This window comes from Ovis aries, chromosome 15 (genome assembly GCF_016772045.2).
Source record: "Ovis aries strain OAR_USU_Benz2616 breed Rambouillet chromosome 15, ARS-UI_Ramb_v3.0, whole genome shotgun sequence".
Taxonomy (NCBI): Eukaryota; Metazoa; Chordata; class Mammalia; order Artiodactyla; family Bovidae; genus Ovis; species Ovis aries.
Window position 1 is genome coordinate 44,859,448 of NC_056068.1, and position 25,689 is coordinate 44,885,136.

At 47.9% G+C, this 25,689-nt stretch overlaps 2 protein-coding genes across 2 annotated transcripts in view; both read right to left on the bottom strand.

Annotated features, from left to right (window-relative positions):
• The window catches only part of PPFIBP2 (PPFIA binding protein 2), a 163,692-nt gene extending 148,922 nt beyond the window's left edge, over nt 1-14,770 (bottom strand). Inside the window, exon 1 of the mRNA XM_042233096.1 lies at nt 14,603-14,770. The gene's annotated coding sequence lies outside the window, so the exon portion shown is untranslated. The remainder of the gene's footprint in view (nt 1-14,602) is intronic.
• A 1,797-nt stretch (nt 14,771-16,567) lies between these two features.
• OLFML1 (olfactomedin like 1) overlaps nt 16,568-25,689 on the bottom strand; it is a 32,424-nt gene continuing 23,302 nt past the window's right edge. Inside the window, exon 3 of the mRNA XM_004016189.6 lies at nt 16,568-20,008. Within this exon, the coding sequence (XP_004016238.1) occupies nt 19,218-20,008 (791 nt within the window). The 3' untranslated portion in view covers nt 16,568-19,217. The remainder of the gene's footprint in view (nt 20,009-25,689) is intronic.

Sequence of the window (25,689 nt, forward strand, 5' to 3'; positions counted from 1 at the left end):
TAAGCAAACTCTCACCACCACTGTCCAGACCCTCACTGTTTCTTGTCTGGATTTCCAAAGCTGTTTCCCTCAACTTCCTGCTTCTAGTTCACCCTTCTTCAACTCATCTTTCCCAGAGAAGGCAGGGTAAGTTTCCCGAAGCTCCTGACATCCCTCCTCTGCTCTCAGCCCCTCATGGCTCTCCACTGTTTCAGAGCAAAGCTGCATGCTGTAGCTCTGCCATCAAAGTTCTCGGGAAAGAACCACCTCCCCAGCTGCACTTCTCACTGTGCTCTCCATCACTTGCTGTTGTTTAGTCACTCAATCATGTCCAACTCTATTGTGACCCCATGGACTGTGGTCCATCCAACCAGCTCCTCTGCCCATTGGATATTCCTGACAAGAATACTGGAGTGGGTTGCCATTTCCTTCTCCAGGGGATCCTCCCAGACCCAGGGATCAAACCTGCATCTCCTGCATTGGCAGGAGGATTCTTTACCACTGAGCCACCTCTCAGTCAATACAGAGGTTGTATTGTACTCCCTCAATACAGAAAGGTTTTCCTGTTTCTCTATTTCCTCTGTTTGGGATGCTTTTCTACATCTGTACTTTCAAAACTCACCCATTCTAAGTCTTTATACAAATGCACCAACCTGAAGAAGCCTTTCTTGACACCCCTCCCTTGGGGCCCCAAGGTGCTAACTGCCTCCACTCTGCTCCTGACACACTTGCATTCCCCTTTATCATCTCCCTTCCAGCTCTATTTATATGATTTCTCAATATATCTGGCTCCCCTTCCAAATTAAGATGCTTGAGAGCAAGGAGGATGTGTTATTCACTTGTCTCCTCAGAGAACCACAACCAGTATCCACTTCCTTACTTTCACCACACCTGAAGCCCCTCTCTTTGTCGTCTGATACTCAGAGGCGAAAGCAGCTCTGCCAGAAGAGGAACCTGGCCACGGTTGGTGTTGGCATGAGCTAACTGATGATGCAATTATAGTCACAAAGCACCAATGGGAGAAGAAGATGTAACTTCCCTTAATGGATGATAAAACCAGGCATTTCTCTTGATTCTATTATTTGAGAGTGCTAAGCAACAAGGAAATAAACAGATCTGAATTGGCAAGTTTTCTCTATCATCTAGAGTTTCGGGGCCTCATGCATAACTTTTGCCTTCAGCCAGCTACCTCCTACGAGCCTCCCAAGCTGCCTGGGGAGGAGCACAGGCCCCAGAATTTTGGCAGGCTCCTGGTAAATACTAATTGAATTAATCAACATTTATTCTGTATTTTGAACATTCATTTCAACATGTGTTAAAGAGTTTAGTTTTGAAACATTGCAATAGCTTTCCTTTTGTATATAAAAAAGTTTAAACCAATAGGAGGTAACTAAAGTTAAAGACAGGATGTGTGCACCAGCAACAGCCTGGCTCCTGCCTTCATCAGCGGAGAAGGGGGCTCTCTCTATAGGCCAGCTAGAGAGTGTTAGTGGAGGATTAGCAACTCTGTCTTCCCTGGAGGTCTGAGGGGACATGGAAATTGGGTGAAACCACCATGCAGAACCCACTGCTGCCAGAGAGAATATAGGGAATGGTTTGGCCTGGACTGTTCTGGGCTGAGCCTTTGGACGAAGCCAATCCCACTTCCTCCACTAGCTGGGCCGAGTCTACCTGCCTCTCCTGGTCCCTTGGCAGGACTGGCAGTGATGCCTCTCCAACCCTCATCATGACACCTGGCCTTGTTCACTGAGAATCTGGGAAACACCCTGTTACTGGGGACACCCTGGATTGTGTCCCCCTCTCCCAAACTCAGATGTTCAAGTCCTAACCCCTAGGATCTCAGAATGTGACTGTATTTAGAAATAAGATCTCTAAAGGGGTAATTAAGTTAAAATGACATGATTAGGGTGAGCCCTAATCCAATCTGACTGGTGTCCTTATAAGGACGCAGACGGGTACGGAGGGAAGAGCTCGTGAAGACACACGGAGGAGATGACTATTCACAAGCCAAAGAGTGGGGCCTCGGAAGAGACCAATCTTGCCGACTCCTTGATCTTAGACTGCTAGCGTCCAGAATCATGAGAAGAAAAAGTTCTCTTGCTTAACCCACCTAGTCTGTGGTTATTTTGTTAAGGCAGCCCCAGCAGACTGACACACTCCCCCTTCTGATCTGGGAAGCATGCTGGGCAAAGCTACGGGAAGAAGGCAGTCTCCTCTCCAGAGACATGGGTGTCTGTTCTCATCCACTGGTTTTCTCTTCCCTCTCAGTCTAAGAGATGGCTTTGTATCTCCAGACCGTAAACAACATCCAGGTAAGGACAGTTTCTAGCAGTCCTTTCTCTCTTTTCTTTGTAAATCAGCTCTGAGTCAAGTCCTGCCTAGGGACGAAGACCATTCAGTGAGACCACTGGTATGTTGTAGGTAGGAAACCCAAAGACCTCACAGCTTGACCAGCTGTCAAGCTGCATTCAAGGAGCCACGAGCCCTGAGCGCAGCCTTCTTCTCTTCAAGGCAATTCAACAATCCAGCGTTTGATGGGTGAAGGGAGGGGCTAAGCCAGTCCCCTTAACCTCAGCTCACCAGTCACAAGACACTTGCCACTCAGATCATTTCCCTCCCTTAAGGGCACTTAGGCCGGAGTGGCTCAGGGACTTTCCTAAGAAAAGCGATCCAGGAATCCCCCATTTGCACACACACTCACAGGCCAGCCGGCTGGGGACTGCCCTGCACGAGGTGTCGCCTCCCTGGGCATCCATGAGGTCTGGCTCCTGGAAGTCTGTCAGTGTGATGGCAGGGGAGTGGGAGCACCTGTAAGAGCTCCAGGGGGCCTCTCTTCCACCTTTCTCAACCATTCTTTTCCATCAAGCAGGGCCATTACTTCCCCATGGGAGACACCCGAAAAGTTCCTCTGTCTCAAAGTGGAAGGTGTGGAAGCCCGTGTGTTGTAAAGTGGCCACAGAAGGGGAAGGCAGTCCTGACACCAGAGGCCCAGCGCCCAGCCCAATACGGGCTCCAGGTCTCTGTGGTTCCTTCCTCCTTCACCTGAAGGAGCAGAGCACAGTGCAACAGAGTCCAGGCTTTGGACTCAGACCGACCTGGGGTTAAATCCTGGCTCCACTACTTAGAGCTGGGCTAGTTTCTGACCTTGGGTAACACAGATTAACCTCTAGGTCACTGTGTACTGGAGGTATTACCATCTGTCTCACACAGGGCTGGTCAGAGGGTTAGGAGGGGTCGCAGTCAACCAGCTGGCTCAGAGCCTGGCCCCTCTTGGGGATTGTGTCCCCGCTGCACTGTTAGCCAAGACTCCTTAGCAGGGCCTAAATGTTGGGATCCAGAAAAAATACATATCCAACACTGACTCTCTTTAAGAAACTGTCAAATCTCCTGAGGCCAGCCTGCAATTAATTAGGGGGACCCTGGGGTAGGGTCCCCCTAATTAATTGCAGGGCCTTCAGAAGGTAAGGTTCCTATTGATGACATGCGCCTTCCTCAGCCATTCTGCCAGTCCCACCCAGCACTCAGCTTAGGGAGGCGGAGAGGCAGAGTTTATGATGCTCAAGGGCCATCTGGAGGCAGGCACCTGTCAGAGAAGTCACAGCTGGGGAGATGGACCTGGGGGATCCCAAACATGGAGGCTAAATTCCAGGGGTTGAGGAGAGGAAAGACCAAATCCTGACCATATCCATGGAGCTGGAGGTCCCCAGCCCCAGGCACTGATGTCGGGCAAGCCCTTAGTAACTCAGAGATGGCCTTGCAAGGAGACCGCCAACTTGTACTGGTGTCCCAGAGAGGCCCACGATTGCTCCCAGTGGACATCGCACTCTCATAGACACCTAGAATCAAACAGGCAACACTCCCAAGTCACTAAGGAACGGTTTCCATACACGTGTGTAACTGGGATGCAATGAGACGCATGCTTCACATGGCCTGTAGAATCCTCCTGTGAATGTCATTCCTCACTTGATTGTAACCAGGCTTATTTGAAATTCTCTTTCAAGAGTTCCCTGGTGGCCTAGTGGTTAGGATTCCAGGCTTTCACTGCTGGGACCCAGGTTCAATCCCTGGTCTGAGAACTGAGACCCTGCAAACTGCACGGTATGGCCAAAAAAATTAAAAGTAAACTTTTCTTTGAAATGTAAGTAATCATGACATATGAGGCCTGGATTTCTGACCCTGGAGCAGCCCCTAACAGTTTCCCAAGTGCTCAGGATGAGCAGACAGGACATGAAGGTAGAGCGCTGTCCGCCCCTTAAGTGCCCTGTTAACATGAGATCCCAAGACACTGCAGCCCACATACACGCTCCTTAGCACATCAGCCTTCTTAGGCAGTCTTCTCTGGCTTCCTCCCGGGCTGAGGGAAACCTTCCAATTAGAAGCCTGAAGGACTCCAGGACTGCCCTGAGGACAAAAGCTGGGTGTGGCTGCCAGGGCTGGGTCTGGGTTCTAAGCTCCAGGAGGGAGGCCGAACTGAACAGCAGGGGCCCCGTGTAAGCCTGATTGATCAGCGGTAAGGGGCAGACTCCACAGGACACAGGACAAGAAAGAGCTCCCAACTGCAGCAGGCAGCCACCAGCAGCACCCACCTGCTCAGACCCTGAACATGACACTATGGCAACAATGAGAACAATGCTCTCCTTTCACGCAGGTATCCCAGTGCCCACTCCACACCCCTGCACGGGCAGGCTCCCAGCAAACGCTTCCAGAATAGCCGGCCTCTCCTCTCCACCTCCACACCTCCACCTAGGCTACCACCCAGGTTTCTCTCTCACCCTCACCCCACTCTTCCAACCCACCATCTTGCTTAACATCCCTTGACAGCTGACACCATAGGGGTCCTAACAGGTGGGGTATAAGGAACTTGTTGCTAACGATAAGGCAGCTAAAGTCAAGAATCTTTTTGTATAAATTAGAAATGATTCTGGCTTATCTTGGGTTATATTTTGAGTGGGAGGGAAAATAGAGGAATTCAGCCAGGAAATCAGCAAGTGCCAATTAGGAAACATGAGTTTCTGTGACACCATGTACAACTGTGCGACCTCCTATTTTAGAGATTTAATTTATAAATGTGTGTGCACATGCAAGCGTGTGCATATATTACGTTGGGGCCAGTATACATCACGGCAACCTGGCCCTGTCCGCCAAGTGCTTCTAACAGGCTAATGCCGTCTGACCACCTTCCTGCCTCAACATGAAGAGCTGATCTTCCTGATAAACCAAAGACTCTGAATAATCTGAACTCTCAATGCGGTGGCACAATACAGTGGAAAAATCACGGTTTGAGGATCAGGTAGATTGGGCATCAGTCTTATTTCGGCCACTCGTCAGCCAGGGAACCGTGGGAAAGTCACTTATCCTGAGTCAGGGTCCTCCTCAGCTAGAGCCCTGACAGGCTCCTGTGAGATGTAAGTGAGCACATCTGATGCACACTGCATGCTTAGTAAATGACAGTCTCCAGTCCCCGGATCCCTCGCTAACCTCCCTCACTCCTCCAGCTCTAGCCAAACCAAACCACTGGCTGTTTTCCACACATGCCCCTTAACTCACCATCCATGCCTTGCTTTGTACATCGCCTTTCCCTCTGGTAGAAATGCCCTCCTTTACCTCCACAGAAAGGGGTGTCTCTGGTCCAACCTTCCTTCAAGACACACCTCAAATGCCCTCTCCTTGGCAAGCCAGGTGCCCCAACCCCTCTTTCCTCTTGAGCATCCATCGTGCTTTCTCTGCGGTTATTACTGTCTACTTGGAGTGGGGGGTACATTCCTTAAATTCCATCCAGGCAGGGGACATGTTCTTACTCATCCTGTGTTCCCACCGTAACAGTTCTCCACATGGAAGATGATTTTTTTAAAAAAATCATAAAAATGACTGAAATGATAAACGAGGTCACAAGTCTATTGACTCTAGGATACTTAGGAATTATGTTCCATCTCTGCAGCTAAAAGAGTTTTCCTAGATCCAGTGGGACAACGCTCATTTGGGGGCTTCCTTGGCCTCCCACCAGCCTTACCAGGCTCCCCTCCCTGCCACCCTGGCTGGGACTGTGTGCTCGTCAGGCATCCACGTTGCTTAACCACAGCACTCTCTATCATCCCACCGCATGTCCCACCCAAAACCTCAGCCTACATGAAGAAGGCCCTGCTCCCCACAGCCCTTCCCTGCCTCCTCTCGGGGCTGGGAGCTGGCTCTGTGTCCCAGGCTACAGACAGTAGATCAGAATTCCTGGTGTTGTGCCCACCGCCCTCCTGGACCTTTCCCTTCTACACCCACCGTTCCCTCTAGGATGGGAGCTCCCTCAACGAGCTCAGTGTCTCAGACCACGTGGCCCTGGTCCTCCAGGTACCAGGACTCCGTGTTTGCAAAACCTTCAAGGAAGGGCCCACGAGTCTGTAAGAGCCTTGGTGCCCCAGTCAGGTGGTCAGGGCAAGGCATCAGCAGGGAATACATGTAGTGCAATCACATTGGGATCATGGCCTCAAAAGTTCATCCCACAAAGGCACATCCTCAGAGCCCTTCCAGTCTCCCAACTCCTGCACTGGGTGGGACTTCATCCTATGACCTAGGATGGAGAAGCTTCTTCACAGCTTCACCGCCACCCTTCCCCAGCCTTCCACCCTGGTTCCCCACCACCTACATCAGCTGCAAGTCACTGCTTCTCTGCTCAGAAGACACCATTCATCCCTCCAGATCCTACAGCACTTTTAGTAAGACCTCCAACCTTTCAGCAAAGTCTGCCTTCTCTGTTATTTTACAAATTCCTCTCTAGTCAATGCTGGCTGGACAATACCCTCTACAGGTAGATTCCAATACATGCTCTAAAACAGTCACTGGCCCTAGAGAGAAGCTTGAGTTATTTGGAATTTCCTACATCATGTCAAACTGAAACCTACCTCTTCTGTAATCCTCTCTACCATCACCACCGTGACTCCTCAGTCCTGCTCTCTGAGCAACACAGAATATGGCAGCTGAAATGCACAGTCACAACCGTTGTATTTGCTGTCTGTCCCAGGACCTTACAGGGCTTACAAGACAGGGATTCCAGTTTTGATGCAGTAAGGGGCTCTCCTCTACTGCTCCCGAAGTGTGGTGCCCAGGGTACCACCTTCAGGTGTGGCCTGCCTTGGCCACTTCAGGGAAAAATAGGACAACCCCCTCCCCAGCAAGGTCTAAAGCCAGGACTTCTATTAACGCAGGCAAGCTAAAGCCAAGTTCTGTGGGCTTTTCTACGAGGCTGGGTAGAAAAGGTACGAATTGATTTTGGGAGCCTAAGGGCAGGACTTTGCCTTTACCCCGCCACGTCCCATTGAGCTGGTTTGAGCTCTGAGCTCTGTTGTCCTTGTCCCGCACACTGGTGACTGGCCATCAGCAATCAGCCTGTCCCCTCACCCTGCCATGGACTCTTGCCTCCTGGACCTCCTGCTCACCTCCACTGTAGGGGTTACACCTGGAGGCCCAGACAATACTACTTGCCCCCTGAAATTTCATTATAAACCCTCTGGGTGATGGACCCCACTCCTCTTGACGAAGTCTATTTGCCAGGCTTCCTGAGCCAAGGAGGCTAATAATGCCACTTAGTACTTATGATGAGCCAAATGCTACAGCCAACATTTAATAACGTGTCGTCATCCCACAACATCCAAATGAAATCGACCCATCACTGTTCCCATGACAGGTGAGGAATCTCAAGCTCAGAGAGGGAGACTGGCTCAAAGGAACAACAGAAGGTCTGAGGAGAGCCAGGATTTAAATGAAGGACTGTCTGAGCTGGCAGAGCCCTCAGCGACGAGATAAGCCAAGTCCCCAGGGTGGCAGACACCCGCCGCCCGCCATACCCTTGTCAAGGGGGTGTCTGAGGAGTCAGTTTTCTCATCTCCAGCAGCAGGGCAACACCTCTGTCAGAGGCTTTGTGCAGCTCCAGTGAGCCATGCAGTGAAAACCTAGCTGGCCACGCAGGGCAGTGGTGCCTGTTGTTACCGGGAGAGCGGCACTGCATCGAAGAACCAGATGTCTTGGCTGGTTGCAGGAAGAGCTTATGTAATAAAACTTTCTCATGACAAGCAGCAGAGGTCAGGTGTCAGAGCCAAGAACTACTCCTGTGCTGCGGTAAAATGTCGAATTAAAAGAATCCTCCTTTCTCAACCGAATTTGAGTTCTAACTCCTTCCTGCCACCACCACCCGCACCACCCCCCCCCCCGCCCTACATTAACCCTTATTCCCCCAGCCCCTCTCCCAGTTATTTACTGAATTTGGAGTTTGAGACCACACATCCCAGGACGCCTGAGACAGTCCAGTCATCCCAGGATCCCGTCCAGCTCAGCATTTGCCTCCTCCTTTCGCTCTCAGAAGTGTCCCAGTTTGGACAATAAATTAAATTGACTATTCTAGAAACTAACACACACACACTTTCCTTCCCTGGCACCTGCTCCCCTCGCATAAATGGGAATAACACTGCCCACCTCAGGAGACTAGCCCTTTGTAAAACCCACCAAAGCCAGAAGTTCCTCTCTGCCTTCCCTCTGGAGGCAGCTTTCCCAGGTCAGTCTACATACAACTGTTTCATCCAGGAAGCAGTTCAGTGTCAAGCTAGAAACCTCTGCAGTTCATGCAGAAACCTCTGAATTAGGGAAACAGAGCCTGTTGCGGGAAGGAAACCGTTGCCCTGAAGAGAGGAGTTGTCACGTGTGCATGCAAGGAACAAGAGCAACCTGTTCTTGGTCTTCCGAACCTGAGCTGTGGCTCTGCCCTTCTCTGCTCCCTTGGTCCCTGTAGCAGATCCCCTGGCTCCTACACAACTCTCTCTCTCACATATACACACATACTGTCAACACAAGGAGTTCCTTCTGGTGGGCTCTCTGGACCTTTCTATCAGGAGCAGTTTGAAGACGTTTGCTCAGACCTCTTAGGACACCCCAGTGCGGTCATAGGAATGGTCCTCCTGGTCAGAGTGCTCCCTGCCCAGCCACAGCTGAGTGGGCCTTTCCAACCATGCTCACAAGGCACTGTGGATTTATGTCTTTAGCTGGGGGTCTGGGCATGGCTCTGACTGTGCCCACGAAAAATGCCTGGCGACCAGCAGACACTGGCGTCCCTGAGCCAGCAGAGCAATCCTGGGATTTGGGTTACTTCCTTGCTGACACCTGTCCTCATCCTGGGAGGAAACAGAGGTGCTCAAGAGCACAACCCTGAGAGGTGAGGGAGCGGCTGTGACAGATCAGTTCCCCATAGCCTCACCTGGGTTGACAACGTCTTCCTGGAGGTTTGTTAGTAGGCCTGCCACCCACTTGACTCTGAATAAGCTGTTTCAGAGACAGGGACAACTCAAGTATCCAGTCTGCAATCTAGGGCTGTCACTGGTACTTTAGCATGGGTCAGCAGGCTCATGCACACACTTTGGTCTCAGTAAAATACACACACACTCAAAACAAGATGAAATAGAAACTTGTCAGACCCAGCTACATAACTCAAAAGAACCAAGAGGCTTGCAAGTTTGACTCAAAGTTGAATCCCAGCATTTCTTGTGTCTTTGTTTTTACTGGGCAATTATCATATGCCAGGTAATCATCTAAAGGCTTCACACATGTTAACCCAGCTCTGCCTGCAAACCAAGGTAACCACTGTGTCACGACAAAGGTAGGACTCATCCTGAAAGGCTGGGGAGCCTGGCCAGGTAGAGAGGTACGGAAGGGAAAGGTAAGGAGGGGAGGAAATCCAACCTCAGGGCCACTGAGTCTCTTGGCAGCAGTATAGATTCTAGAAAAGGCCTTCCCTCCTTATTGGACAGCTCTGTCCCTCACTCAACCACCTAAATCCCTGACACTGGCCCTACACACAGGTCTTTGCCTAGAAAAGGTTCTCAAGGTTGACTGCCTTCCCCAGATAGGCATCCCCACCACCCTCACTCCAATACTACACAGGAAACTTCTCATAACTCTTTGGATGTGTCCCTAAAACTTGCTGGTGGTAAGAAGAGGGCAGGGTGGGGGACATTTGGGTCCTTAGAATACATCTTTCCGTGGAACTGACGGATTGATGCTTGCATTCCCAGAAAAACCATTTAATACCCATGTACTTGCACTAAGCACTAACAAGTATAAGAGTGCTGATACCATAAAGCACTCCCTACTTCCCATCACCACAAAACAGAAAGATCTCATGAGCCTTCACACCGCCAGTGGCTTTGGCTGCTACAGACACTTCCCTCTGAGTCTTTGACCTTTAAGTCTCCAGTCTTAGCTGTTCTGCAGGCTGAATTTGCCCCAAACCTGGTCTCTTTCTCGTTTTTCATTGCCTAATGGAGTCTCCATCTGGACTTTCCGACAACACTCATCTGTTCAAACCCACTGAGCTACATAGGACAGAACCCAGGGCCAGAAGGCCTGATTTCTGCCACCAGCAGCTGGGTGACCCTGGGTAGGTGTCTGTGGATGTCATCATCCTCACGGGTAAAAATATAGGGAGCATGCGAGAAACTACCCAAGGCTCCCTCCTGACTCCAAAGGGAGTCAACCACCCTCATCTCCCTTCCCCCTTCCAAGGAGCTCCTCCATACTCTCATGCTGCTAACAATTGCTTCATTCTTCTCCCAGCAAACTAGCACAAAATGTCAGTGTCCAGTTTGACTCTTTTCTCTCTCCCTCAAATCCAATCAGTCACCAAATCCTGCAGGATTTCTTGGCAAGCTCATTCACCTCTGTTCACTCCTCTCCACCCATTGACTTGATTTAGGTCCTAATCTACTGCAATGGGTTATTCCAATAGCACATTCTCATTAACCCCTCCCTCTCTCTCCAACCTGCCCTTCTTAGCCTGGAATCCTCCTGAAAGCACAGCCTTCACCTAGTCTCAAGGTCATCGACATTACATTTAAATTCTTTAACTTCAGCTTTCAAGACCTTCCAGGATCTCTCCCCAGCCTAAGACTCCAGCCTCACTTCTCCCAGAGTCCTCTCCCCAGCCCACCCTATGACCCCAGCCCTGCAGGCCACTCATCAATCTTGTCCTAGTCTTTCAGGTTCTGCTCTTGTTCCTTGCCTTATCTCCAGCACAAAACCATCTGTCTTTACCCTCTTTTACTGAAGGCAACACTGTAACACCAGCTAGCTCAAGGCCCTCCTCTGCCACAAACTCTTCCTCAACATCTGCTGAGTGCTGGCTGGAACAGAAGGGCTGACGCAGCCCCAGGGCAGCTCAGAGTTTGGAGAGGGTGTGGACAGAGAGACATGCAAATGATGTACATTAAGTACCATAGCAGAGATCCTAACCGGATGCTACAGCAAAAATGACTTGGGGGTTGGGGAGGGAGAGGTGTTTCAAGACTTTGATCTGCCTCCTGAAGGATTAGCAAGAGTGCATGCATCTTGCAGAGCAGGGACAAAAGGACTTCCCAGGAAGAGAAAATAGTGTATGTAAAGGCAGAGAGGCACAAAATGTAGAAATTGTTAAGCTACTTGGTTTGGGGAACAGTGGAGATGCAGCTGGTGAGTCAAATTATTGCCAGCCTCTGTGGAACTCTGAATGCCAAATAAGGATGGTATACTTTATCCCTTTCAGAGGCAAGCCTATTCCATCTTGTCTATACCTTCCATCTACAAACGTGTTACAGAAGCCAAGATTACTATACAACATGGAACATGATGACTAAAAGCACTGTGCATGGTGAAAGCTGGGTTCTCGTGTGCATAAATGTGTTTGTGACTGAAAGAGGAAATCAAAGTAAGAATTACAAGGAAGCACCGTAGTAAGGACTACCTAGAAGCACTAACAGAAATCATAAATTTCCCAAAGATAAAGCTGAGAGTGAGCAGCACCCTGGAACTCTCAAAGCCTTGAGGAGATCTAGGTCTAAAGGTAAACAGATGCTCTAAGACAGCTTCTCCTAGCAGAGCATTCACTGCATGAGAGATAAGAATGGCCCTCATGAAGATCTGCAAGTCCTGGCTTTCAGAGTCTATAAAGGATACAGCCCACCCTTCTGGGACCAGCACTGGATTCTGCAAAAACTGAGACACACAGGTGTCATCAAGTGTTGAAACCAAAGCACGATGCTAGGAAAACAAGTGGAACTGCTCTGAGGAAGGAGGAAGCAGGAAAAATAGAGACTCAGGAAAACACAAAGCTGCCAAGAGTGTCAGCCTAGTTGTGCCCACACCAAGTGATGACAGTGTGACATCTTTTTTTTTTTTTTTTCCCCTGAGTGATTACTTCTTGAATGAGGGTGCTCAGTCTGGCAACTTAATAAACCTTTAAGTTTATTGCCTCAACATTTAAATGCCTCAACGGTGCTGTTCATATTAGCTATTCCTTCCCATGTTTTGCAAAAGGGGATCCACCAGAAGATTTCAAGCAGAAGTGTCATGAACAAATCTATGTATCAGGAAGGAAATGTTTTTGATAGCCAAGTGAAAAACAGCTTCCAAAAATTACCGCAAATGTGACAGCCTAAGGCTACGTACGCCATTCCTTTTCGAGAGCGCAATTCTTTCAGGACTGTTCCTCCCTCCTCACTTCTCCATCTGGCCCCCTAGCCCATAGATTCTGTCTCTCTAGTCTCTCCTACCTGTATCCTCTCTGGGATCCAGCACAGGCCCTAGTCACTTCTATCTTAATTGATCTTCCGCTGGGCTTCACCAACCTGAGGGTCTCTTACCCAGCAGTTTCCACTTGGCCTTCATTAGAATCACAGAGGAATTTGGTAAGAACATGCCAGACCTACTTAATCTGAGTAATTTTAAAAGCTCCCTAGGCAATTCTGAGTCTCAGCCAGGTTTGCAAACTGTTTTTTTTTTTTTTTTTTAAATCCTTGCTATACATAAGTGAAGGGGCTGTACTGCTGAGAACTTCCGAGAAATGCAGAATGTCAGGTTCCACCCCGACCTAGGAATCAGAATTTGCATTTGAACGAGATCCCCAGGTGACTCTTAAGCTTGTTAAAGGTTGAAAAGCACTGCTACCAAGTGTTGCCAGATCATTCATTCCACAAATATTTACTAGATTTTCTCCACTGGGCTAGAGGTTTGGGAGGCTGAAAGGGTCAAGGGCCAAGGTCCCAGACTTTAAATTCAGACAACCATCAATCAATCTCCTGCTTAAAAGCCATTATTGAGGCTCATGATTTCAAAGCCCAGACTTCTCCACCTGGCCTTCATGGCCCGCTGGGAACAGGTTTCTTCCTCATCACCAGCTTTATTGTCTCTCACTTGCCACTGGAGTCAAGCTGAGCCACTTGCTACTTCTCAGGCTATGAAGTGCTTGCCTGCCTCTCACAGGGCAGGTGACACTCTACCTACCTCTGCCTGGAGAAATCCTTCAAGGTCCACCATGCACGTGTCACCCCCTTCCTGAAATTATCCCAGGTTTTACACAGTCAGATGAAAAATAAATTCCTACAACACTTTGCTCTTACCTCCTTCATACCATTTATTTCATTCTACTTGTCAGGCACCTGTGGCACATAGCTGACCCAGTAAAGAGACCATAATGCTGTTTATCTCTGTAGTAGCAATATGCTAATAACTGGCACATCACTGAATCTCAAGTAATACTAACAATAATGTATTATTAAGTAAAAATTATGAACGAGTGCAGTAAAAGTCCACCATTCCCCCTCATCTCCCACTTCAAAATCATCTAAATATAAGCAGATTACATACAGACTACCTAAGCCTCAAGTAAAAAAGAAAACCTCTAAATCAAGTATTTTTTCATGTAGTACAAATAACAAGCAAAGACTGAACAAACAGAAGATGAATTCTGTGTACAGCCAACTGCCTTTGTTGGGCATTAAACTTCATAGAATGCAACATAAAATTTGGTAACATTGCAGATTTGTAGTATAATTGATTAAGGTACTGGGAGAAAGATATGAGACAGGAAGTGAACTAAAATATACAAAGGGAGACAAACATCCAGCTGCTCTAAAAGTAAAAATGCTCTGGATTTGTCTTTTAAGAGGACTGACTAAATGCTGGCTAGAGTGCCTGTTTTGATCTTATGCGCACTTTGGAAGCCCTGGTCTTTAAATATATAATCTTATTTTCATCTGAGTAACAACTGAAGGTCTGGAGTCAGGATGTCATGAAGGAGAGGAACCCTCTTTCAAACAGAACCATCCCCGTTTTGCCGTCTATTGGGACGCTGTGGCTTGAGGTTTGGAAAAGCCTGTTGCATTTTTCCAATTACAATACAGAGTTGATTTCAGCTAAGGCGTTGTAGCTGGACGCACGCTCTGTGGAACATCGATTTGCTTGGGCAAAACGGACCGTAAGCTTCCCGACCACCTTGGGCTATCTCTCTAGACTACGCCGCTGCTCCAACCGACTGAGCAGAGCTCTGACACACTACACACAACTAGGATGACTGGCCACCCTGCGCATCTCTAGGGCCATCCCGGCACCTGTAGGGGCGCGGACAGTCCGTAGACTCCAGACAGGACTGGGAGGAGACACGAAGCAAATCCCCAGGAGTTATAGTCTCCTCGCAATCTGGCAAAAGAAGGGGAGGAGGGTCCCCGCCCTCGCGTCTGGGATACACTCGGGGATCTCAGTTCCTAAGCCAATTCCCCTGCGGGGGCTCCCAGTTCAGCCTGCGCAGTGGGCCCGGGGGGCGTGGGGAGAACCCACTGACCTGAGTTTGGGGCTCCTCTCCGGACAGCTCAGGTGTGCGGGCCTTTCACTTGTCCCCCCCACCTCCGAACATGAGAGCCGAGAAACGAACAGCAGGCCACTGACCCACCGACCAACTAACCGACCAACCAGCGGACCGACCGGCAGCGGCCGCGTCCGGAGCCCACGTGACGGGGGCGGGGACCCACGGCAGACTCGGGAGGCTAGTCCAGGAGCGCCGGCTCCCAGACCGCCCACCTTCCCCCGGGACCGCCCCTCCGCCACGCCCCCTCCCTCTAGGCTCCGTGGCAGCCCGCAGGGACCCAACCGCCACGAGTTCTAGTTCCTTAGCGACCTGCCTCGTCAACCCCGCCCCTTCGGACCTGCTCAGCCCCGGCCGGTCCAGCCCCAGCCCCGCCCAGCCCCAGCTCCAGCACCGCCTCCTAAGCCGACTTTACCGTTCCCCTAAGCCCCGCCTCTCTTCGGCGGCCACGCCCCCTAAGAGCCCCGCCCCTGCCCTTGTCACCTCCCTCTCCAGCACCCTTCCTGCCCCGGGTGATGCCTGGCGGTCCTCGGCTCCCTGTTCCCTGGGCTTCTCCAGACCTTGAGCACCGTTCCTTGGCCATAGGGAAGAAAAGCGAAAAGCAGAAAGGGAACTTGGGTCGAGAATTGCAAAAAGAGTTGTCATAGAAAGAATGTTTTAGAGGCAGTCCCAGAGCAGCAACCGTCGGGTGTGCGGACTTCTGGGCCCAAGCGATCTAGTTCAAATTGAGGTTGGCCTGATGGCAGTCTCATTTCTTGTCTCTGAGCGCCCCCAATTCGGAAGACTGAGTCACCCTAGGATCTGGCCGCTCTCGAACCCCGCGACCTGTAGTGGAGGTCCCTCTAGCGGTCAGCGTCAGTCAACGGCGCCGGCGCCCGTTCTTGTGAACAGCTGGGGACAAGTAGTCCTGTCCTGTGCCCAGCATTTAGGCGGGGGTTCCACAGGCACAACAAAAGCTTTGCTGAGCACAGGAATGGACTATAGGATCGGGGCAGGACTGGGCCTTTGGGGACCTAGTCCAAGGCCTTCTCCCGGTGTAGGGCATGAATCCCCTTTGGTGGTACTGCTAGATTGTTGCCCTGTCTGGGCCCCAAGACTTGGTTGCTCAGTTCAGCGGATTAAAATCCCTGTGGGCCTCAGATGGCATCGACACCAAGGACTCTGGCATAGTCCCCAGCTCTGGCAGGAGTCACTACCTCCCTAACCTCAGTTTTTATCTACATTTCTACAGGCTGGGTTGTTGATCAACTCCACAAGACACATTATTTTTTATATTATCCTGATGGTCTGAAATTACCAGTGTGCCCAGACTTGTACATGCAAACAAAACTTAAGCCACCCTGGCAAACATGAGACTCTGGTCACTGCAGGAACCTGGCCAGAGGCAGGCCAAGGGCAAAGCCAGCAGAGGAAGGCTGGGGCCCACAAGAGTTGTGTTACAACAGGACACTCTTCAGTTCTCTTTCACTTCCTTAAAATAGCTCAGAGGCTTTTATAGAGGCGGCTGCCATGGTTCACACGAGTTCATGGGTGTTTCCAGATCCCACATGTTATTGCCCTAGTGGACCTGCAGTCCTCAGAAAATGGTAGTCTGTTCTTTAGAACTATACATTACTTTTTAAAAATCATCTTTAAAAATGGTGTAAGTTACAGACATTGAAAATAAATTCTGGTTACCGAAAGGGAAAGGGGAGTGATGAATAAACTAGGAGTTTGGGATTAGCAGCTTCCCTGGTAGCTCAGAGTTTAAAGCATCTGCCTGCAATGCAGGAGACCTGGGTTCGATCCCTGGGTGGGGAAGATCCCCTGGAGAAGGAAACAGCAACCCACTCCAGTATTCTTCCCTGGAGAGTCCTATGGACGGAGGAGCCTGGTGGGCTTCAGTCCACGGGGTCGCAAAGAGTCGGACACGACTGAGCGACTTCACACACAGGTACACACTAATTTATATAATAAACAAGGATTTACTGTATAGCACAGGGGACTATATTCAATATTTTGTAATAACCTATAATTAAAAGAATGTGAAAAAGAATATACTGCATCACTTTGCTGTACACCTGAAACTAATACAACATTGTATATCAATTATACTTTAATTTTTTAAAAATGGTGTAAATAATTGACTTTCCTGCTTACTCACACTTTGGAACCATTTTAGGGGAGGGAACTTAAAAATTACAGCACTGTCTTGTCCCTCCTCCAGAGGCTCTGATTGAATGATCTGGGGGTATGGCTTGGCATCAGGATTTTTAAAAGCTCCTCAGGTAATTCTTAGGTGCAGTCAGGTTTAAGAACCACTGGTCTAGATCTTAGGAGCTTCAATCCTCAGTAAAATCCAACAAGAGACCAGAACTGAAAAGCTCATCTGAAAGAAGCCCAAGAAGTGTCCACAGACCTACATGTTTACCCCTGGCTCCCAGGAAACAAAGTGCCCTGTTAACGGGGGCTTCCAGGAGAAAATGTCTTAACCTAAAAAAGTGATTCTAGCTACAGAAATTTAAGGCATGAGAGTGTGATGTTAGTGGCAGGTGTGCCCTGCATAACTGTCAAAGCAAAGCATATCACACATGAATGGTAGACAGCACATCACAGGCAGCCTCTCTGCGCCTCCAAAGGAACCGTGTATGCAGGATTTATGAGTAATCCCACTCTGATTAATGCCCCTGCTACCCTCATCTGTGAGGCACATTCCTTTTCCCTGTGAAACAGGTAATGTTATTTTACCCATGAGGCAGCAAATGGCCCCCAGTCCATGGAATGGGTAATATCACCACATTTATTTATTCATACCTGCCTCATTCCACAATGGATTTGAGCTCTCTGTATCACTCTGTTAGAACTGTGGGTAACTGTGCTATGTCCATGGGGTTAGCAATTCCATTCTGCCAAACAGCTACTCAAATGCTATGGGAAAGAAAAAGAAAAAACAACCACCCCTCTCTTCACTGCCTATGGTCCCAGCCTGGGCTTGGCAGAGGTCGAAAACAGCTGCAAACACACAGAGCAAACCCTCTCATGTGACCAACCTGGGGAGACAGAGGCCCCAGCACATGACACAGACTGGCACCACAGCCTGCACTTGTGGCCCGAACCAGCCTGCAGTGAACAAATGTGTGGGAAAGAGTTTGAAGAAGCCCCTCCAGACAGGCCCAGGTGGTCTCTGTCCCCTGAGCCACGTGGCACGCCTGCTGTGGCAGGGAGTCCCTTGCCTGCTATCTGGCATCCATCCAGATTCCAGAATACTTACTGAAGGCCTCAGTGAGTTGGGGATTGTTCACAGTAAATCCAGGCACAGGCAGCACTCCCTGAAACGTTTATGCTGAGGGCATGTAGGCAAATACAACCTGATGAGGTTTATTTGCTTAGTGTTACTTTTATTGTGTTTCAGGCAAGAAGAAAGAAGCAGGGGAAGGTAAGGCAAGATGAGTCTACAGAAGGGTCCTCAGCCTTAGGCTGGTTTTCTAGAGGAAGTAGCTTTTCAAAGGCCTAAAGGAGGGTCTTGTGCAGGCATGAAACTAGCTAAAGGGGCAGGCTATTATTTTTCGGCTGAAATGATTAACAAATTTCTGAGAAAAGGTTGGGTGAACAAACATATATTTGATGCTTTCTTGGACAATGACAAGATTATGGGCTTTGCGGTATTTTCTAGCTCTTTCCTTTTGTAGCTTTGGTACTTTGAATGACTCACCGAAACCCTCTGTCTATAAAGGCTTGTCCCATTTATCTCATAAGGATGAGAGGAGTTCTAACACAGGTGCAGACACTTTATAACTGGAAAGTGGTATTCAAATAGTAATATTTTCACTTTCTTTTTACGACCGCCTTGCTTGGTGTAGGGACAGTACCAGGGGAAATCAAAATTAAACATCAACTAGAAATATTACTTTACACTATTGATACTATGTATAGAATAGATAACTAATGAGAACCTACTGTGTAGCAGTACAGGGAATTCTGCTTAATGCACTGTGGTGACCTGAATGGGAAGGAAGCCCAAAAGGGAGGGGATAAGTGCGTATGCAGGGCTGATTCATTTTGCTGTACAGTAGAAACTAACACAACATTGAAAGCAACTATACTCGAATAAAAATTAATCCAAAAAATAGTATTTCAGTTGGGCAGTGAATAATAGAAGAATAGCAACAGGCAACTATAAAAGAGGAAAGCTTGGGCAAAGGCCAGAGGGGAGAAAAGCTAGGAGTGAGTGTCCGGCCTACATTTCTAATGGCTGAGAAGGTGAGAGTGGGGAGAGTTATTAAAGTACATGCCAAAATGCTTTACTAAAAAGGAAAGGTTGGAAGTAAGCTGGATCAGGATGTGGAAGGCCTTGAGCACCAAGGCATTGGGATAGGTAATGGAAGTTCCTGAAAATTCCTGAATGACAGACTGTCATCTAAGCTCTTAGAAGATACAAAAGGCAGTACCATCCAGAAAAGGATGTGTGTGCATCCCCACTTGCAGCCCCTCATTTCCCTGTGTGCCATGAGTGGGATGCTATTAATATATTAATACTACAGTATATTGCAGAGGGGCCCTGGCCCCCATCCTGGAGCACAGCATCCCTGGCCATCTCCCTCCCCACTGTAATGCATCACTGGAGAGGCTGCTTTCTCCTGGTCTGGAGTTTGTAAATGATCTGATTTCCATCATTCCAGGCATAGAGCTGCTTATCTCTGGGGTTGTAATGGATCATGGAGTGACTTCTCGGCCGCCTGGGAAAGAACAAGTTGGGCAGATTCTCTTCAGTGATGGTGCCAAGAGGATCATAGACACAGGTGATGCGATGTGGGCCATGGCCTCCAGAACTGTAGACCACGTAGAGGACCCCACACAAGAGGAACGAGGCTTCAGCGTCCTGGCTTCTGCATGGAGTGTCCCATGAGTGTTCTACTCCCAGCGTGTCAGGCTCAATTTTCGTGAGAACCAAATGGCTGCGGATGCCTGGCCCTGAGTGGATGGCCCAGAGCCCGTGCTCATCCACAGCCAGGTCAATGTAAGTCGAAGGGGAGTGCTGGTAGGCCAGGGCTCTGCCTGCTCCTCCAAAGAGAAGCATCCGGTCTTCTACAGTCCTCTTTTGCAGATTATATTTGATGATCTCATTGGGAGTCCCTTGGCTGTGAAAAAATAGGAAACCTTTGTAGATCACTTGGCCTGTTCCCTGCCAGGAATGTGTTAGAATCAGCTTCCGGGGGGCTGGCTTGGTGCTATCTTCCATGAAGGCCCGTATATTGGCAAATTCCCAGACAGTGTTGTTTCTGGACCCAATGAAGACATAAACCTTTGGAGAGTCACTGACAGCATCTTTCATCCAAGAGCCATCTGTGTCCATCGTCTTCTTCACTATTTTCAGAGACTTTATGCCCATCAGCATATTGTCACAGCCTGGCCACAAAGGAGGAAAAGGAGAGGTTACTTTATGAACATATGAGATGTCTGCTTTTCTCACAGATTGCTTTTTTTTTCCCTTCAGTATCTAATATTAAATTATCACACAAAGATCAGTCAATGATTGTAGGATTCAATGAATCAAAGATTTTAAAGAATAACTGAGTCTGTGAAGGGAGTTTCTGTCCAGTTATAAGAGTATTCATTAGTTAAGTTAATCAAATCAAGATATAAACAACTATTTGCTGTGTTCTAGGCTCTGTTCACTCTCCAGAGCACTTCAGGTGACCCACTGAGTATGGAACCACCTAATTCAATTGTGTTTGCCAAGATTTTACTAGGTCTCTGCTGTATACTTAGCTTACAGCACTGTCTTAGAACAGTGCTAAGTACTAAGGATAACAATTATAATATCAACCCTACAACTTGAGAAGATGACCTTCCAGGAAGGATTCCGGTTCTTAACCCTACTAGAACATTGTTGTTATTGTTCAGTTGCTCAGTTGTGACCCCACGGACTGCAGCACGCCAGACTTCCCTGTCCTTCACTACCTCCCTAAATTTGAGTTTGCTCAAATTCATGTCCATTGACTCATTACTCATTTACTCATGAATGCATGCATGTCTTTAATCAGCCAACTCTGGATACCAACAAAAAGGGAGATACTAAGCTAGGTGTTATAAGCTGGAGGTACAATGGGCTGGGGTACAATGATAAATTAGGTACAGTTCTTGCTTAATAGGTGCATGACTCTAGATATAAAGCTTAAAATGATTTTTTTTTTTTTTTTTTCAAAAAAGAGGACAGAGAAGAGATATATCATTTGATACAGGGGGGAACCTGCCTTTGAGTTAGCCCTTGAAAAACACCTTGAAGGACATTCTGAAAGGGGTAGGAGAAACTTTCCCAAAGTTAACAAAATTGCATTTGGGAAAGTCCTTCAAACTTGGTGAAGTAGTACGGAGTTTCATCTAGTAAAAGCTAAATCCTTTGTGTATAAAACTAGATGCATAAAACAAACTAGTTGAAACCTGCTCTGTGCCTGGAACCTTGAGGGTGGAGCTAAGGAATATGGATTTAATTCTCCAGGAAGGTAGGAAGCTACTGAAGCTTTTGAATAAGAATGAAACATGGCCAAGCTGTTCTACAGGACTAACTAAGCTGGTAGTCATGTGTACAATAGATACATGGGAAAGAGACTAAAATGAGGGAAACCAAGCAGAAGGTATTTCTGTAATCCAAACAGGATGAAAGGGTCTAAACTAGGTGGAGGAAGATGAAGTAAAAAGAAGGGGCCTATGTTTCTCTAGCTCCTCACTGGCACTCAGACTATTACTCTCTCAAAAAACCCTCCCTTCTTTGATCCTAGATCAGTTCAAAGTTCCACCTCTGCCCTTGAGAGCTGTGTGTTGGTGAAGAAAATCTCACATTGGTGCCTACTGGTATCATGACACTAAGGGGTCTCCAACGTCAAGTGAGGCCTAAATACTACACTGCTCTCCATGCTCAGCCCATCTTCCACATGGCAACTATCTTAAAGCCCTCCCTTTGCCCCACAACTAGCCCATCGATGCTTCATAATAATGGCTTTACAAACATAAATACTACTAGACATGAACTTCCTCGACTTCCTGCTCCTCACTTATAGACTTTTTCTTCAACTCCTAACCTTGCTGCTGCTGCAAAGTCGCTTCAGTCATGTCCAACTCTGTATGACCCCATAGACGGCAGCCCACCAGGCTCCCCCGTCTCTGGGATTCTCCAGGTAAGAACACTGGAGTGGGTTGCCATTTCCTTCTCCAATGCATGAAAGTGAAAAGTGAAAGTGAAGTTGCTCAGTCATGTCCGACTCTTCACAACCCCATGGACTGCAGCCCACCAGGCTCCTCCATCCATGCGATTTTCCAGGCAAGAGTACTGGAGTGGGGTGCCATCGCCTTCTCTGCCTAACCTTGCTCCCCTCCCACATATCTTAGAAGCAGCCATGTCATTCCTCCTGTGAAGACTAATTAGTTTACCTGCACTCCTGTCTTCTAGATTTCCTCCATGAATGATTCCCCTTTCTATCTCAGCTTTCTCCTTCACTACTAGTGCTTTAGCTTGTAAATATCAATTCTCTCACAATTAGACACCTTTTCCAACTCACTTCACTCTACCATTTTACAGAACTAGATTTTCCTAGTTCGTACTCTCTGCACCCATTTCTTCACCTCCCATTCTTTCACGTCACTATAACTTCACAAAAATGACCCTTTATAACACGACCAGGGATTTCCTAACTGAAAACTTAAACCTTTTATGTCTGTATCTTAGCTGACCTTTCTGTAGAAAGGCAATATGGATTAGTTCCTCCTTCTTGAAGGTTTTTTCCTCCCTCGATCTTTTAAATATATATATATATTTTTTTATTTATTTATTTATTTTTTTTTACTTATTTCTAGTATATTTTTTGGCAGAGCTGAACCTTTGTTGCTGTGCGGGCTTTTCTCCAGAGGCAGCAAGTCGAGGCTACTCTCTAGTTGCAGTGCGTGAGCTCTAGGGCACACAGGCTTCAGTCGTTGTGGCGCATTAGCTCAGCAATTGTGGCTCCTGGGCTCCAGAGCACGGGCTCAATAGCTGTGGTGAACAAGCCTAGTTGCTTCCTGGCATGTGGGATCTTCCTGGATCAGAGATCGAGCCCCTGTTTCCTGCACACCAGGCAGATTTTTACCACTGAATCACCACAGAAGCCCTCCCTTGATCTCTGTGTCAGCACAGAGACACATGTCTGTGTTCATCAGGTGCCGTTTCAGTTTCCTCTTCTCCAGATACGCATTCACAGCCTCCTTTGTACATAAGCTGCACCCATTGATCTATGTCCTGTCCAGCGGGATGTAGACAGAGTGGTATAAGCCCTTTCCACCTGGCCCTTACATATGCTATCTTCAAGAAGACCTCAGGGTCTTGGGATTCTCATGGTGAACAAGTTAGAGAGAGATGTGGGTCAAGATTAGATGAATGCCACTCGTCATTTTTGGAAAAGTGGTCATCAGTTCCAGTCATGAGCTTGTTGCTGGGACTGCCCTGTTTAGACAGTCTGTTGTGAGGTGAGCAGTGTCACAGAGGCAGGGTGTGGTGGCCTGACTAAAAGCATGAGAAATCCTGTACACCTGCCTCAAATCCTGCCGAGGTCTATATCATAGGTAGGAGAGGAAAGTCTTAAGAAAAGCACAGGCAGTCTCTGGGTCTCCCTCACTGCCTGCTATAGGGTGAGGTGGTGGAGAGACAGTCGAATGTATAACAGTCTCTTGAAGAGAACTGAACATTCCACGGGCCTCTGCGAATCCTTCCAAAAGCTTCAGTATAAGAAACTGGACGTACCAGTGGCTTGTCATTTTGTTCTTAATAAATACATAGGTTCTCCAGGCCAACTGGAGGCCAACTGGAGTCAGAGGAAAAGAAATACAGTGAAAGGAGAGAGAGTGGACACAAGGAGGAAAGATGTATGGCCAGAGAAGTCCCAGAGGGGGAGGTGAGTAAGCATTTAGCAAACTGCGTGTACTGCCAGCTATTTGGGAAGCAGTCATGAATGCCAAGAGAAAAAAATCCAGAAAGATGGGAGGACAAAGAAAAGCAAAGGTGTTCTACATCAAGAGAAGAAAGAGTTTCAGGGAGAAGTAGCAATCAGGTAATCAAAGTTTACTGAGAAGTTGATTAGGATGAAGACCAAGAATTGACTCTTAGATTTTGCAACGTGGAGATTATTGGTGACCTTGAGAAAAGCTGATCCAGTGGAGCAGGCAGGGGAGTTTAGACCTGTGGAGACCTGGAGCTGATCTGAGTAGCTTAGGGCATAACTGCAAGTGAGGAACCCTACCATAGTTCTTTAATCAATTCATCACCCACAATGACTGTACCTTCTCTTCTTTCCTCAAGACTCCATCATAGCCTCCTCACTCTCCTAGGAAGATCTCACCTCTGATTTCACTAAGAAAACAGATGCAGAGAACAACATCATCTCTGGCATGGATTACTGCAATAGCCTCCTACCTAGTGGCCACACTTCCATCCTTGACCTTAGAGGCCATTCTCCACAGCTGCCAAAGGTATCTTTGAAAAATGTAAGTCAGATCATTTCCCTGTCTGCTTAAAACTCACCAGTGACTTCCCATCTGACTCAGAGTAAAGCTCTGGTCTACCTTCCCGGCCATCCGGGGCTGTCTGCCCACTGCCTCTCTGCCTTGATTTCTGCAAACTCCCCTACCTTGAGCATTTTGTTCAGCTACACTGGCCTCCCTGCTGTGCCTCAGACTGTGCCAAGCACACTCCTGCCTCAGGAAATTGGCACAGTTTGTTCCCTCTGATTGGAGCCCTCTTCCTGAAGATAACTACATGCCTTCCTCCCTCGCTCCATTTAGGTCTGCTCACAAATGTTCCCTCATTATCAAGGTCTCCTCTCATCACCCTATTGAAAATGGCAGCCCCCTTCTCCAGCTCTGCATAACCCCCTTACCCTAGCTCATCGTTCTCCACAGTGCTTGTCATCTTCTGTCTGATGTATTATAAATTCATCTGTTAACATATTTATTGTTCAGCTCCCCTCAACAGAGTATAAACTCGTTGAGGGCATGGGCATTGTCTTATCTGTTTCATTCACTGCTGTGTATCTTGCCCCTGGGATAGCAACTGGCACATAGGAAGCCAGTGTTTGCTGAATGAATGAGTTTTCCGACTAACCAATCTATTAATCAATTGCACATGAACCCATACTATTTGTCTTCCCTCCTGCTCTCTTTACTTTTGCAGTGAATCTTGTTCCCCTCACCAACACAAGGACTTAGCACCTGAAATTACCTCCATTCTCCTGCCCAACAGTCTCTTCCTCCCCCTCTGTAAACAAGCAGGATATCAGATCATCCTAGAAGCTTTCTAGTGTGACCTCATTTCTCTGCTCCACTTTATAATAAAACTCCTTAAAAGAGGAGGTTCCTCACCTCCACTTATGCCCTAAGCTACTCAGATCAGCTCCAGGTCTCCATAGTCTAAATTCCCCTGCCTGCTCCACTGGATCAGCTTTTCTCAAGGTCACCAACAACCTCCGTGTTGCAAAATCTAAGGGTCAATTCTCAGTCTGCATCCTAATCAACTTCTCAGTAAACTTTGATTACCTGATTGCTACTTCTCCCTGAAACTCTTTCTTCTCTTGATTATAGAACACCTTTGCTTTTCTTTGTCCTCCCATCTTTCTGGATTTTTTTTCTCTTGGCATTCATGACTGGTCCCTTATCATACACCTTGGAGTGTTTTGTCCTCAGACTTTTTCTTTTCTCTATTTACGATAACTTTCCAAGTAACTTCATTCTTTCCCATGGCTCTGAATAGCACTGTAAATTCTGAATAATGAATAAATCAAAATTTCTATCTGGAATGACATCTTATCTAGATGTCTATTTAGCCCCAAAATTTTTCATCCAACAGCCTACTTTATGTTCCTACTTTGGCTACCTTCAAACTTCCTCTGTACAAAGCAGAACTCTTGCTTTTATTCCCCAAACTCTCTTCCTCTCCCATTTCAAGCAAAAATCATCTATCAAATTACCTGTCCAGAAGTCATCTTTGATTCCTTTCTTTCCATCTCTCCAGACTGGCAAGTGCTGGTAGTAAACCTATCTTTAAATTATGATGTTATGCTTAAATT